The following is a 13,580-nucleotide window of genomic DNA, read 5'->3' on the forward strand; positions in this document are numbered from 1 at the left end:
ACGCGGGATGTAGCGGACATTTTTTTCCAGCCCGATCCAAGCTATAAGTAGTCTGCTTTAATCGCATAATTACACAGTATTCTGGACATCTGTGTTGCTGAATCTTTTGCAATTTGTTCAATTAATAATGGAGAAGTCAAAGTAGAAAGATGGAGATGGGAAGCTTTTAGCCTTTAGCCACACAAACACAGCCGGTGTTTCCTTGTTTAAAATTACCGAAGGTGAAGCTTAACTATGGAACAGATTAGTCAAGCCAACATAGATCCCGACCACATATCAACCGGCAGTTTTCGGTAAAAAAATTGTGGTAGTAAGTCGGCTCTTACCGGAGACATAAGCGGAGCCAGCGTCCTCCTGCAGCTCGTGACCCTTCCAACTTCCAGGTACTATTTAATCTCACTAAAACACTAGCAACACAATAACAGATCAGGGTTTTTCCAGATTTATCCTAGTAAATGTGTCTGAAAACATCTGAATCGCTCCCACTGCATTCGCCTTTTTTTCTGGTCCTTCACTCTAAATTTCCTCATCCACGAATCTTTCATCCTCGCTCAAATTAATGAGGAAATTGTCGCTTTCTCGATCCGAATAGCTCTAGCTGCTGGAGGCTATGATTATAAACAATGTGAGGATGTGAGGAGCCCTACAAACCGTGACGTCACGCGCACATTGTCTGCTACCTCCGATAAAGGCAAAGCTTTTTTATTAGCGACCAAAAGTTGTGAACTTTATCGTCGATGTTCTCTACTAAATTCTTTCAGCAAAAATATAGCGATATCGCAAAATGATCAAGTATGACACATAAAATGGACCTGATATCCCCGTTTAAAAAAGAAAATCCCATTTCAGTAGGCCTTTAAAGAACTGATTACCATCCTTTCAAGACGTTCCTGAGTTTAACACAAGCACAGTAAAAAAGTGTAACGAGTCGACAGCTGGAAAAAGGAGGGACATCTTTTCATGGATGACTACTTGGCTACAGATCACTCAATCGTAATAACACGAGAGAGAGAGAGGAGATGAGAAAAAAAGTGCAGCTGCACCAAGTAATGTAGAAGTGGGGCATCAGCATGGCTTGTTTTTATTGGATATGACTGTCTCCCAATCCTAGCACACTTTATAGATAGGGGAACAATTCAAGTGTCTCAATCCCATTTATAACAAGAGTATCCAGAGAGCTCTAAAAGCAGGGATATTCCCAGACGAGGATGGCTTCACTCCAGTGTGGTGCAAAACGACAGTTGTTAAATACAATGGAGTAAAACCTCTGCCAACACAACAGCAGTTGTTCGGATGGAGCCACCTTTGTTAGCATTCCATTCAGTTGTAGCAACGGTCAAGGGTGCACCTGAAATCAATAGTGCCAGCGTCTTTTTTTATTAATTGTTAAGCGACAAATTATTGAATGATGAAAGGTTAGAATTGTTTGCGGGGAATAGGTGCTTTCGCAGACCCTCCCTATGTTCAGAGGTTTTCTTAACTTTAGCGTAATTAACCTCCATTGGTTCCCTTTTAATGACACATTTTCGAACCTGCCCGAGCCGGAAGTGAATCCCCACCAACAGTAACGGTGCCGATGTCAGCAATGTACCGGAGGTAACTAATTAACGAACTAACAAACAAACAAACAAACTGATGGTTCCAGAATTGTACAATGCACACTTTTATTGGACTTGACTTGCATGTATGTTACTAGCTGACATAGTTTTACTTTTCAGTGGTTAGCTCGCATATTCTTCTGAAAATACTAGTAAAAATTGTATGTAATATTGTATTTATTTCTACAGTACACTGTTTATTTTATTATTATATTAGTGATTTTTAATGGTTTTGTTTTTTCTAAGGAACCCCGACCCTAGCATCCCATGGAGGTGGTCAGACCTCACTGTTGAGTTTATACATTCATCCATCCATCCATCCATCATCTTCCGCCTATCCGAGGTCGGGTCGCGGGGGCAGCAGCCTAAGCAGGGAAGCCCAGACTTCCCTATCTCCAGCCACTTCGTCTAACTCTTCCCGGGGGAAGTAAACACATCCCTAGGGAGGCGTTCGGGTGGCATCCTGACCAGATGCCCGAACCACCTCATCTGGCTCCTCTCAATGTGGAGGAGCAGCGGCTTTACGTTGAGCTCCTCCCGGATGGCAGAGCTTCTCACCCTATCTCTAAGGGAGAGCCCCGCCACCCGGCGGAGGAAACTCATTTCGGCCGCTTGTACCCGTGATCTTATCCTTTCGGTCATGACCCAAAGCTCATGACCATAGGTGAGGATGGGAACGTAGATCGACCGGTAAATTGAGAGCTTTGCCTTCCGGCTCAGCTCCTTCTTCACCACAACGGATCGATACAACGTCCGCATTACTGAAGACGCCGCACCGATCCGCCTGTCGATCTCATGATCCACTCTTCCCCCACTCGTGAACAAGACTCCTAGGTACTTGAACTCCTCCACTTGGGGCAGGGTCTCCTCCCCAACCCGGAGATGGCACTCCACCCTTTTCCGGGCGAGAACCATGGACTCGGACTTGGAGGTGCTGATTCTCATTCCGGTCGCTTCACACTCGGCTGCGAACCGATCCAGTGAGAGCTGAAGATCCCGGCCAGATGAAGCCACCAGGACTACATCATCTGCAAAAAGCAGAGACCTAATCCCGTGGCCACCAAACCGGAACCCCTCAACGCCTTGACTGCGCCTAGAAATTCTGTCCATAAAAGTTATGAACAGAATCGGTGACAAAGGACAGCCTTGGCGGAGTCCAACCTTCACTGGAAACGTGTCCGACTTACTGCCAGCAATGCGGACCAAGCTCTGACACTGATCATACAGGGAGCGGACTGCCACAATAAGACATTCCGATACCCCATACTCTCTGAGCACTCCCCACAGGACTTCCCGAGGGACACGGTCGAATGCCTTCTCCAAGTCCACAAAGCACATGTAGACTGGTTGGGCAAACTCCCATGCACCCTCAAGAACCCTGCCGAGAGTATAGAGCTGGTCCACAGTTCCACGACCAGGACGAAAACCACACTGTTCCTCCTGAATCCGAGGTTCGACTATCCGGCGAAGCCTCCTCTCCAGTACACCTGAATAAACCTTACCGGGAAGGCTGAGGAGTGTGATCCCACGATAGTTGGAACACACCCTCCAGTCCCCCTTCTTAAAGAGAGGGACCACCACCCCGGTCTGCCAATCCAGAGGTACCGCCCCCGATGTCCACGCGATGCTGCAGAGTCTTGTCAACCAAGACAGCCCCACAGCATCCAGAGCCTTAAGGAACTCCGGGCGGATCTCATCCACCCCCGGGGCCTTGCCGCCGAGGAGCTTTTTAACTACCTCAGCGACCTCAGCCCCAGAAATAGGAGAGTCCACTACAGATTCCCCAGGCACCGCTTCCTCAAAGAAAGACGTGTTGGTGGGATTGAGGAGGTCTTCGAAGTATTCCCTCCACCGATCCACAACATCCGCAGTCGAAGTCAGCAGAACACCATCCGCACCATACACGGTGTTGATAGTGCACTGCTTCCCCTTCCTGAGGCGCCGTATGGTGGTCCAGAATCGCTTCGAAGCCGTCCGGAAGTCGTTTTCCATGGCTTCCCCGAACTCTTCCCATGTCCGAGTTTTTGCCTCCGCGACCGCTAAAGCTGCACACCGCTTGGCCCGTCGGTACCCGTCCACTGCCTCCGGAGTCCTATGAGCCAAAAGAACCCGATAGGACTCCTTCTTCAGCTTGACGGCATCCCTCACTGCTGGTGTCCACCAACGGGTTCTGGGATTACCGCCACGACAGGCACCAACAACCTTGCGGCCACAGCTCCAATCAGCCGCCTCGACAATAGAGGTGCGGAACATGGTCCACTCGGACTCAATGTCCCGCACCTCCCTCGTGACATGTTCAAAGTTCTCCCGGAGGTGTGAATTGAAACTCTCTCTGACAGGAGACTCTGCCAGACGTTCCCAGCAGACCCTCACAACGCGCTTGGGCCTGCCAGGTCTGTCCGGCATCCTCCCAAGTTAACTCGAATCCACTTGTTTTTTTATCCTTTTATCCAAATAAGAATCGATAAGAGAAACGAAAAAGAAAAGAATCGTTAAACAGAATCTAAAGTGGAATCAAAACTGGAAAAATCTAGTCAATTCCCATCCCAAGCTGTGACATGTGCCTGATCAGTGGCATTGTCACTGCACTAGACAGCATACACCAGATTTTCTCAATTGTTTCAGCGTGTGTGGGTTTTCTGTAAATTAAACACACATCTACATATACACTCACTAATACCTCTTTATTGACTGTCACCACCCACCCAAACTAGGTATTATCAGAACCCTTCAAAACAATGCTGAATATATTCCCATCAGTCCACAGCCCAAAGAAAAAGAACATAAGCACTTTAGGGAGGCGCTCAAAACCTGTGGTTATCTCCGCTGGTGGTTCGTAAAAAACGTGCGTCGAGATCTAAAAGGAACAAAAACAAAGTGGGTGATGAAGATTAAGATCATCACCCAAAAATATGCTAGTAACACAAACTCAGAAAAATGTTCAACCAAGACAACATCCCACTGCAATTCAAACACCGCCACATGTGGCCTAAGGGATGATTATTGAGGACCAATCAATCAATCAATCAATGTTTATTTATATAGTCCTAAATCACAAATGTCTCAAAGGACTGTACAAACAGTACTACGACTACGACATCCTCGGAAGAACCCACATAGGGGCAAGGAAAACTCACACCCAGTGGGACGCCAGTGACAATGATGACTATGAGAAACCTTGGAGAGGACCTCAAATGTGGGCAACCCCCCCCCCCCACCCCCTCTAGGAGACCGAAAGCAATGGATGTCGAGCGGGTCTAACATGATACTGTGAAAGTTCAATCCATAGTGACTCCAACACAGCCGCAAAAGTTCAGTTCAAAGCGGATCCAAGACAGCAGAGAGTCCCGTCCACAGGAAACCATCCCAAACGGAGGCTGATCAGCAGCGTAGAGATGTCCGCAACCGATACACAGGTGAGCGGTCCATCCTGGGTCTCGACTCTGGACAGCCAGTACTTCATCCATGGTCATCGGACCGGACCCCTCCACAAGGGAGGGGGGGACAGAGGAGAAAAAGAAAAGAAGCGGCAGATCAACTGGTCTAAAAAGGAGGTCTATTTAAAGGCTAGAGTATACAGATGAGTTTTAAGGTGAGACTTAAATGCTTCTACTGAGGTAGTATCTCGAACTGTTACCGGGAGGGCATTCCAGAGTACTGGAGCCTGAACGGAAAACGCTCTATAGCCCGCAGACTTTGTTTGGGCTTTAGGAATCACTAATAAGCCGGAGTCTTTTGAACACAGATTTCTTGCCGGGACATATGGTACAATACAATTGGCACGATAGGATGGAGCTAGAGCGTGTAGTATTTTATACGTAAGTAGTAAAACCTTAAAGTCACAATGGCTACTGTGTTTATTCAATTGTGTAATCCCCAAACGAAACCAACAAAAATAACTAGTATCACTTACTGTACAGACGTCAACAGTCGTCGTCATTTTGCTACTGACCATTTTTTTTCTTCGACTCTACAGATTTTTTACTAGATTAAAAAAAAAGAACAAGATGGCAAAGAAATTCTTTGAACATGCTCTGGAAGTTCCAGTGGCATCAGTATAGCCACAGTCCAAGCTTGTGTTGGCTGAACAGTAGTTGAAATTAATCAAACCAATGTATCTCCATGATGTTACATCTGGTAGCATTCTGTTTCACTCTGTTTTACTTAATGTGGGACTTGTCCCACCGCCTGTGCGCTGGCAAACCCACCTGGCAACGGGGAATGTCACCCCTTGATGGTAGCTGCTCTCACATTAAGAGGATGAAGTGGGTGTGAGGGCCTATGCTTGCTACAATGAGTGATTGCTCCGTGCAGCAGTCTCTACTGATGCTGGCCGAGCTGTGAAATGGGCTGTCTCCGCACGGGCCTTTCTTCTCAAGGTCTAGTTCTTCACATATAAAGCACCATGATTTATTATTCATTAAGCCTTGCAACACCTACTCATTTCTGTGGCTCTTTCAAATTTTCTACGCTCACTTGCAGGGTCTTGAAGAAATGCCTGCTTGACTTACATTGCTGCTGTGAAAGAAAAGCACGGGCAAAGGACAGGCTGTCATAAAGGGAAAGCCCTAACGAGCCAGGGAATACTGAGTAGCACCATCACCATTATCAACATGATCCTAATCAACATCGTCATTGGTTGTATATAACGTTTTATGACAATGTTGCATGTGCATGAAAATAATGTAAAAAAATGGACACAAGCACGCAAAGGGGCAGTAAGGTTTATTTGATGTGGGATAGCAGAATATGCCATGACATAACAAGGAGCATCAGCTGACACACAGAATAGGCCTGACTTCTAACGGGCTTGCTAGGTCAGATGCATTTATAGTTCCAGTTCAGTGCATGAAGTAGAGGGCGGTGAGGAGTGAGGCTGACAGGCTCGCTTAATCGAGTACGTTCATGCACTTAACAAAGACAACTCAAAGGAAAAGTCAGTTAATTAATGTGATCGGCACTTTGCAGGCTTCTGAATGATAGCCAATGACAGAAAGAACGAGGATGAAGTGTCGGTTGTCACGCCAACAATAGTTCATTGTGAGTCCTTGTGTACAATGTTATTTGTGACGCAGCTCATTAAGTAAAATAAAATGTTGACGTTCTGAAATTAGATTGCATGTTAGTGTGGACTGAGATTAGTGCTGCCAATAACAACTATTTTTCTAACAACCTATCTTTTCAGTAATTGACTGATCTAAACAATTAATTTCAAAGTATATGTATTTTTAGTTCACACTGCTTAGCAATTACTTACACTTAAAGGAGGCGGATATGCAGTTATGCTATTCATGACTTGATTTTGCAACTTGATACATTTCTATAAAAAAACATTTTAAAAAAGGTTAAATGTTACAAAAGGGCCTGTTACGCTTGTGTGGCATTGTAATGCCGGATTCGGTCCTCCGTGGATGCGTCAGCAAGAACACAGCAAAAAGGTAAGAACTAAGGGATTTATTAAACAAAAGGAGCTTTAAACAAAAACACTGATACAAATAGAAAAGGCAAATAAAAGCGCTAGCATGGAAAGCTAGGACAAACAAAGCGAAGCACAAAGGCACACAAAAGGAAACACAAAACAACTAGCGTGAAAGCTAGGAATAAAATAAAGCTTAGCGTGAGAGCTAGCGCAAACAAGAGTGAGAGACAAGTCGTAAACAGATGTATGTGAACAAACTAAGATCCGACAATCAGTGAACAGAAAACGCTGGCTTATAAACAGGTGGTGATTAATAAAGACAGGTGTGCTGGAAAAGAGAGTAGCAGCTGAAACTAATGAGTGACCATGGAAACGAACAAAACAGGAACTAAGTATGTCAAACCGCAGAGTGATATAAAAATGGAACAAAAATAACAATATGGTGATGATCCGACCATCGGATCACAACAGTGCCTCCGTGACTGCTGGCGTAATCGAATGTTATGTGTCACTTCCGATTTTTGAACGTGTACGCCAAGTGTAGGTCTTCATTCTCTCTCTAGACCGGGCTATTCAACTAAATTGTCCCAGGAGCCACATTTCCAGGACTATAAGGACCAGGAGGTCAGACTGCTCCCTTCAACATTATTCTTATTTGAGTAACATAATTCTCTGTAGCTGACATTTATTTTGCCAGAGTTACAGATTCCAGGAAAAATAACCCTCTTTTGCAAAACTAAATTGACCACGCCAGTGGACGCTAGCCTTTAGAAAGTTAAAATGTCTTTGCAAGAATCTTCCAACGTGTATAGTTCCTCCATACAACAGCAGCGCTGTAGTATCGTCATCATATTAAATTTTGCTGGAGAATATTATCAATGTACATTACCTCGGGATGAGTACCGTCTACACATGAACCGATACAGTACTGAGAATCAATTTGTACTCAATTTTTGCTGATTATGTGCATGTTAATAAATAATAATTGTTTTGGATTGTCTGGTTTTATTAACACATTTCTGAGTTTCAATTACAGTTGCATGTTCAAGACATTACATGGCAGTGGTGTATAGTTTATAGTGTGTCAGTTCAGTATTTGCTGTCTAGTCTTTTGTTGCACCCTAAAAAGTGTTACTTTTGTAAATATTGTACTTAATATGCACCAGCTGTTTGATTGTATCTTGCATCTTAGTTTTCAGTAACAAATTAGGAGGTGTTAAGCTTGCCATGTCAAATTGCTAATGCTAATCATTAGCATGTCAATAGCCAAAGTATACTAGCATCAAACTAGCACATTTTTGGGAAAATTGCAACCTACTTAACTTACGTTTGAACGTTGGGTCCGCTCTCGGTGCTGCTAGGGTTATCGGCAACTGCCAAAGTGCAGGCTGAGTCCGCAACCGGGCGTGACGTCACGTGCAACCCACATACCGTAATATGCCACAGTTGAATTTTACGTAAGTTGGTGCCCAGTCGGAGCGGCGGTATTCGGTCGGTGACAAAAAATTACTCTATTCTCTGAAAAAAAATTGCATATTTCCTGTTAATACTGGAGCTAGTTAAGCCACATTGTAACCTGGTTCCAGCAAGACTTCTGTTAAAGTGTACAAAGCACCGCTTTTTAAAAATAATATTATTTCAGATGGAATGGGAAAATACTTTCAATGTTCTGACCTCTGAACGTTTTCAATGGCAGTGAAATAATGAGCAGCGGAAAGTTGCACCCAGGATATGCGTTTGCGTAGTATTTGTAGGTTTAGCTGCATTTCCCACAGCCGACATAAAGTTGTATTTATATACTGCAAATTGGCTGACATTGAAACGACAAAATTGCACTTCATTTTGCCTCAGTTGCTTCAAGATGCCATTTACAACAATTCCATACAATCAACATAATTTGTAACAATCAATTACTGTGCCTCAGTTCACATGAAAAGATACAAAGACATTTCATTATATTCCAAGAAACCAAACTTCAATGATTTAATACATTGGTAGTAAATGGAAAAACCTTCTGTGTGCAAAATGTTTTACTTAGTGCAGGGGTCGCGAACCTTTTTGGCTGAGAGAGCCATGAAAGCCAAATATTTTAAAATGTATTTCCATGAGAGCCATATAATATTTGTTAACACTGAATACAACTAAATGTGTGCATTTTTAAGTAAGACCAACATTTTAGAGTAAAATTAGTCTCTTATTCTTTTTAATAACATTGTTATTCTAAAGATAACCGATAATAGATATAATACTTCTTACCATTAATGCGGCTTCTTGGATTAAAGTGCATGACAATGTTTTATATTTTGAACGTTGTTTTTAACACTGTGATTACCAGCGGAATTATTAATTACTCATCGTGTCAAGCAATGTCAGCTAAGATTTATCTGAGAGCCTGATGCAGTCATCAAAAGAGCCACATGTGGCTTGAGAGCCATAGGTTCCCTACCCCTGCTTTAGTGGATTTTATTTTGGATGATGAGGACAGGGTTTGTTGCCACCATCCAAATAAACTCCACCAATCAGAAAAATTTAAATAAAAGATTTGGCATTTTGACCATTGATATCGTCCTGACAACCAGCATTTTCTGCAGTGGACAGTTGTGTTTTTTGTTTTTTTCAAAATGTATAACTTGAACAAAGATCACTGCAGCGGACACCGGTTCTTGGGAGGATATAGTGCAAGACTGTTTCATTCTATTTTTCTATCCTGTCCTTTATTTTGCAATTGTTTCTGTACTTCTCTTTGTCTATCCCAAAGTGTTCTTACTTCTGCTGTGGGACAGCGCATTAAGGCATAAGTGTGACAATTAAAACAATCATTTGGACCGCTGTAATGCGTGTGATCGTAAAGAATGCTTAAAAATACAATATAAGATGTGCATCTGCAATGTCCTGTGAAATATTTAATCAATGTCACTGATACAGGTACATGCAAATTAAGTTCATCCTCATGCCCTGTGCTATAGTGGCGCCAGTGTGTAGGTGGGTTTCCTCCATTTAAAGGGGTCACATTACATTTAAAACACATACTTGTAGTCTACATAACATGTAATAGGCATTATTTTTTCAAAATTTTGCATGGATAATGTTTTACATCTTGAAGCCACTTTCTGACTGTCTCTACAGGATGCGCCGTTTTGTGGGCGGTCTTATTTAAAAAAAAAAACAAAAAAAACAATGAAGTTGGCACTTTGTGTAAATTGTAAACAAAAACAGAATACAATGATTTGCAAATCCTTTTCAACTTGCATTCAATTGAATACACTGCATAGACAAGATACTTTACGTTTGAACTGGTAATCTTTTTTATTTTTTGCAAATATTAGCTCATTTGGAATTTGATGCCTGCAACGAGTTTCAAAAAAGCTAGAACATGTGGCAAAAATACTGCGAAAGTTGAGGAATGCTCATCAAACCCCTCTTTGGAACATCCCACAAGTGAACAGGCTAATTGGGAATAGTTGGCTGCCATGATTGGGTAGAAAAGCAGCTTCCATGAAATGCTCAATCATTTACAAACAAGGATGGGGTGAGGGTCACCACTTTGTGAACAAATGTGTGCCCAAATTGTCCAACAGTTTAGGAACAACATTTCTCAACGAGCAATTGCAAGGAATTTATGGATTTTGCCATCTACGGTCAGTAATATCATCAACAGGTTCAGAGAATCAGGAAAAATCACTACACGTAAGCGGTAAGGCCCAAAACCAACATTGAATGCCCGTGACCTTCGATCCCGCAGGTAGTACTGCATCAAAAACAGACATCAGTGTGTAAAGGATATCACAACATGGGCTTCAGAAAACCACTGTCAGTAACTACACTTGGTGGCTACATCTGTAAGTGCAAGTTAAAACTCTACTGTGCAAAGCTAAAGCCATTTTTCAACAACAACCAGAAACACCGCTGGCTTTGCTGAGTCCGGGCTTATCTAAGATGGACTGATGCAAAGTAGAAACGTGTTCTGTGGTCTGACGAGTTCACATTTCAAATTGGGTAACTTAAACATCTGGGAAGGCACCTTTAATGCTGAAAGGTACATACAGGTTATGGAGCAACATATGTTGCCATCCATGCAACGTTATCATGGAAGCCCCTGCTTATTTCAGCAAAACAATGCTAAGCCACAGTGTGGCTTCATAGTAAAAGAGTGCGGGTACTAGACTGGCCTGCCTGTAGTCCAGACCTGTCTCCCATTGAAAATGTGTGGCGCATTATGAAGTGTAAAATACCACAACGGAGACCCCGGCTGTTGAACAATTTAAGCTGTACATCAAGCAAGAATGGGAAAGAATTCCACCTGAAAAGTTTCAAAAATTGGTCCCCTCAGTTCCCAAATATTTACTGAGTGTTGTTAAAAGGAAAGACCATGTAACACGGTGGTAAAAAGATCCCTGTGCCCACTTTTTTGCAATCTGTTGCTGCCATTAAATTATAAGCTAATGATTATATGCAAAAAAAAAAGTTTCTCAGTTCGAAAATTAAATATCTTGTCTTAGCAGTGTATTCAATTCAAAATATAAGTTGAAAAGGATTTGCAAAATATTGTATTGTGTTTTTATTTACGATTTACACAACGTGCCAACTGCCAACTTCACCGGTTTTGAGTTTTGTATGTGTCTCCATTTTGACTGTGTCTTCTCCCCGTCAGCCATGTAGTAGTGTTTAGCTTACATTTGGAGTCTACTGACAGCTATAAGTTAGAACTATACGCTACTTTGTATTAGAAATGACAACAGTGGAGGAGCCAGTCTGCCCCACAACAAGAGGTGCAAAACTCTTAAGGTGAAACTTTACCATATATCGAGATATTCCCTGATGTCACACTTGGGAAATAATCACAAATTGGGCAAATTCCAAACGGCTCGGAGGTATGATGTAAGGCAAGATTGTTTTATAAATATCTCCGCCATACATCCATGGATGTATGCAAATCCAAAATATACAAACACAGACACCATGGATGGCTTACCACAAGAGGTTCCCTTTAACTTATTTTTACACACGTAAAGGCTTACTTTCATAAAAATGGCGGACCACTTCACAAATAAGAGTGACAGGAAAAATCAATTGCTGGGGTATTTACAAACATCTTACATTAAATGTCTATACCAGACTTTGGTAGCCCTTTAGATGGAAAACTGGACATGCACTTACCTGCACTGCCACCACAGACAGCACCTCCACTGAGATCCTGTTAAATTCATCAAAACAGCCCCACGTGCCTGTCTGAGCCAGACCTTTATAGATGTTTCCACAGGACTGATGGACAAAACAAGAGAGAAAAGGGTACATGTTCAAAGACACAATCAGATGTACTATTGTCAAATATGTACATTCAAAGCTTTGTTTCCTACTAGATGGACAATAATACTGTTGGCAGCTTTTTAAAAAGTTATACAAACACCAATATTGTGCAACATTGTAGCGGCACGGTTTGAATCCAAATCAACTCTTAATTTGGTCAATACCTGTAAGCAAAACAATCGTGATTGACATTTTTACCAGAATCATGTTGCTTAATCTTTCAGTGTTTTCAGTTATATAATTGTTGTTAGATTTTTCTTAGTGTTATTCTTTATTTATACTTTGTGCTTACGGACATTGCCGTTTTGCGTGAGCCATTATTGAAAAACTATTTTTGAGCCCGCCTCTGCCTCAGCCACTAGAGTCAAATGCTTGTGGCTGTGAAGTACACGAGACAAAGGTAAGTTCTACTCGTCTCTTCGTTTTATTGATGTTGACATATTCTTGCTTCAAACGTATTCCACTGAGCACCCAGGACAGTAATACATGCACACCTTTCCTTTATGTTAAAAAGTATAATTTCCGGTTCCATAGTCATCATCCTCCATCATATCACTGATACCCTTCATCATGCAAAATACAAAAATATCAAAGAAAAATCCAAACACACCTGCGGTGTAAACAATTTAAATCAGAGTGGTCAAACAGGGTGCAAGGGCAAGAGCACTAAATATAAATGTATATTCTATAATATCTAGGGATGATATGTCGATTTTATCGATATATTCAAGTTTTTTGTTGCAGACGATTTACAGAATAAAAAAAATATTTTTTTCTCCTTTGCTCTGGCATATTTTTTGCCCCTGAGGAGCTTCCAGAGCTTGCGCCGTCCTTTTACTTCTTAGCGTCACATATAGCAAAAAATGGCTAATGCTAACGCTAACGAGCGCGAGACGATTGTTCCAAAGAAAACAAAAGTGTTGTCAGTACTTTGGTTTTGCGGCAACAGGCGTGGAAGAAGTGACTGCAACCTGCAAAGTTTGTTTCAAAAAGGCAGCATCACGACAAACTTGTTTTAGCATCTGAAACAGAAGCATTCGGCCGAGTGCAGGAAATACATTTCTTTACGAAGTGAACAGGACACAACAACAAACTAACTACTGGCTAAAAATCTCCTTACTATGGTGGAATCATTTACAGAAGGTATGTATGATAATGCCATGTGTGATGAGAAAGAAGCACAATGTAGAGCGATACTAAAGCGGTCACTCAGCACACCACTAAGATGTGTAAATGAAAAAGACTGTCCACTTACT

The 13,580-nt window shown here is 42.3% G+C and overlaps 1 protein-coding gene across 1 annotated transcript in view; it reads right to left on the reverse strand.

The window, feature by feature from the left end:
* The window catches only part of LOC133557816 (dynein axonemal heavy chain 9-like), a 363,451-nt gene that overhangs the window by 316,492 nt on the left and 33,379 nt on the right, over window positions 1-13,580 (reverse strand). Inside the window, exon 9 of the mRNA XM_061908637.1 lies at window positions 12,175-12,279. Within this exon, the coding sequence (XP_061764621.1) occupies window positions 12,175-12,279 (105 nt within the window). The remainder of the gene's footprint in view (window positions 1-12,174; window positions 12,280-13,580) is intronic.

Source organism: Nerophis ophidion, linkage group LG08 (genome assembly GCF_033978795.1).
Source record: "Nerophis ophidion isolate RoL-2023_Sa linkage group LG08, RoL_Noph_v1.0, whole genome shotgun sequence".
Taxonomy (NCBI): Eukaryota; Metazoa; Chordata; class Actinopteri; order Syngnathiformes; family Syngnathidae; genus Nerophis; species Nerophis ophidion.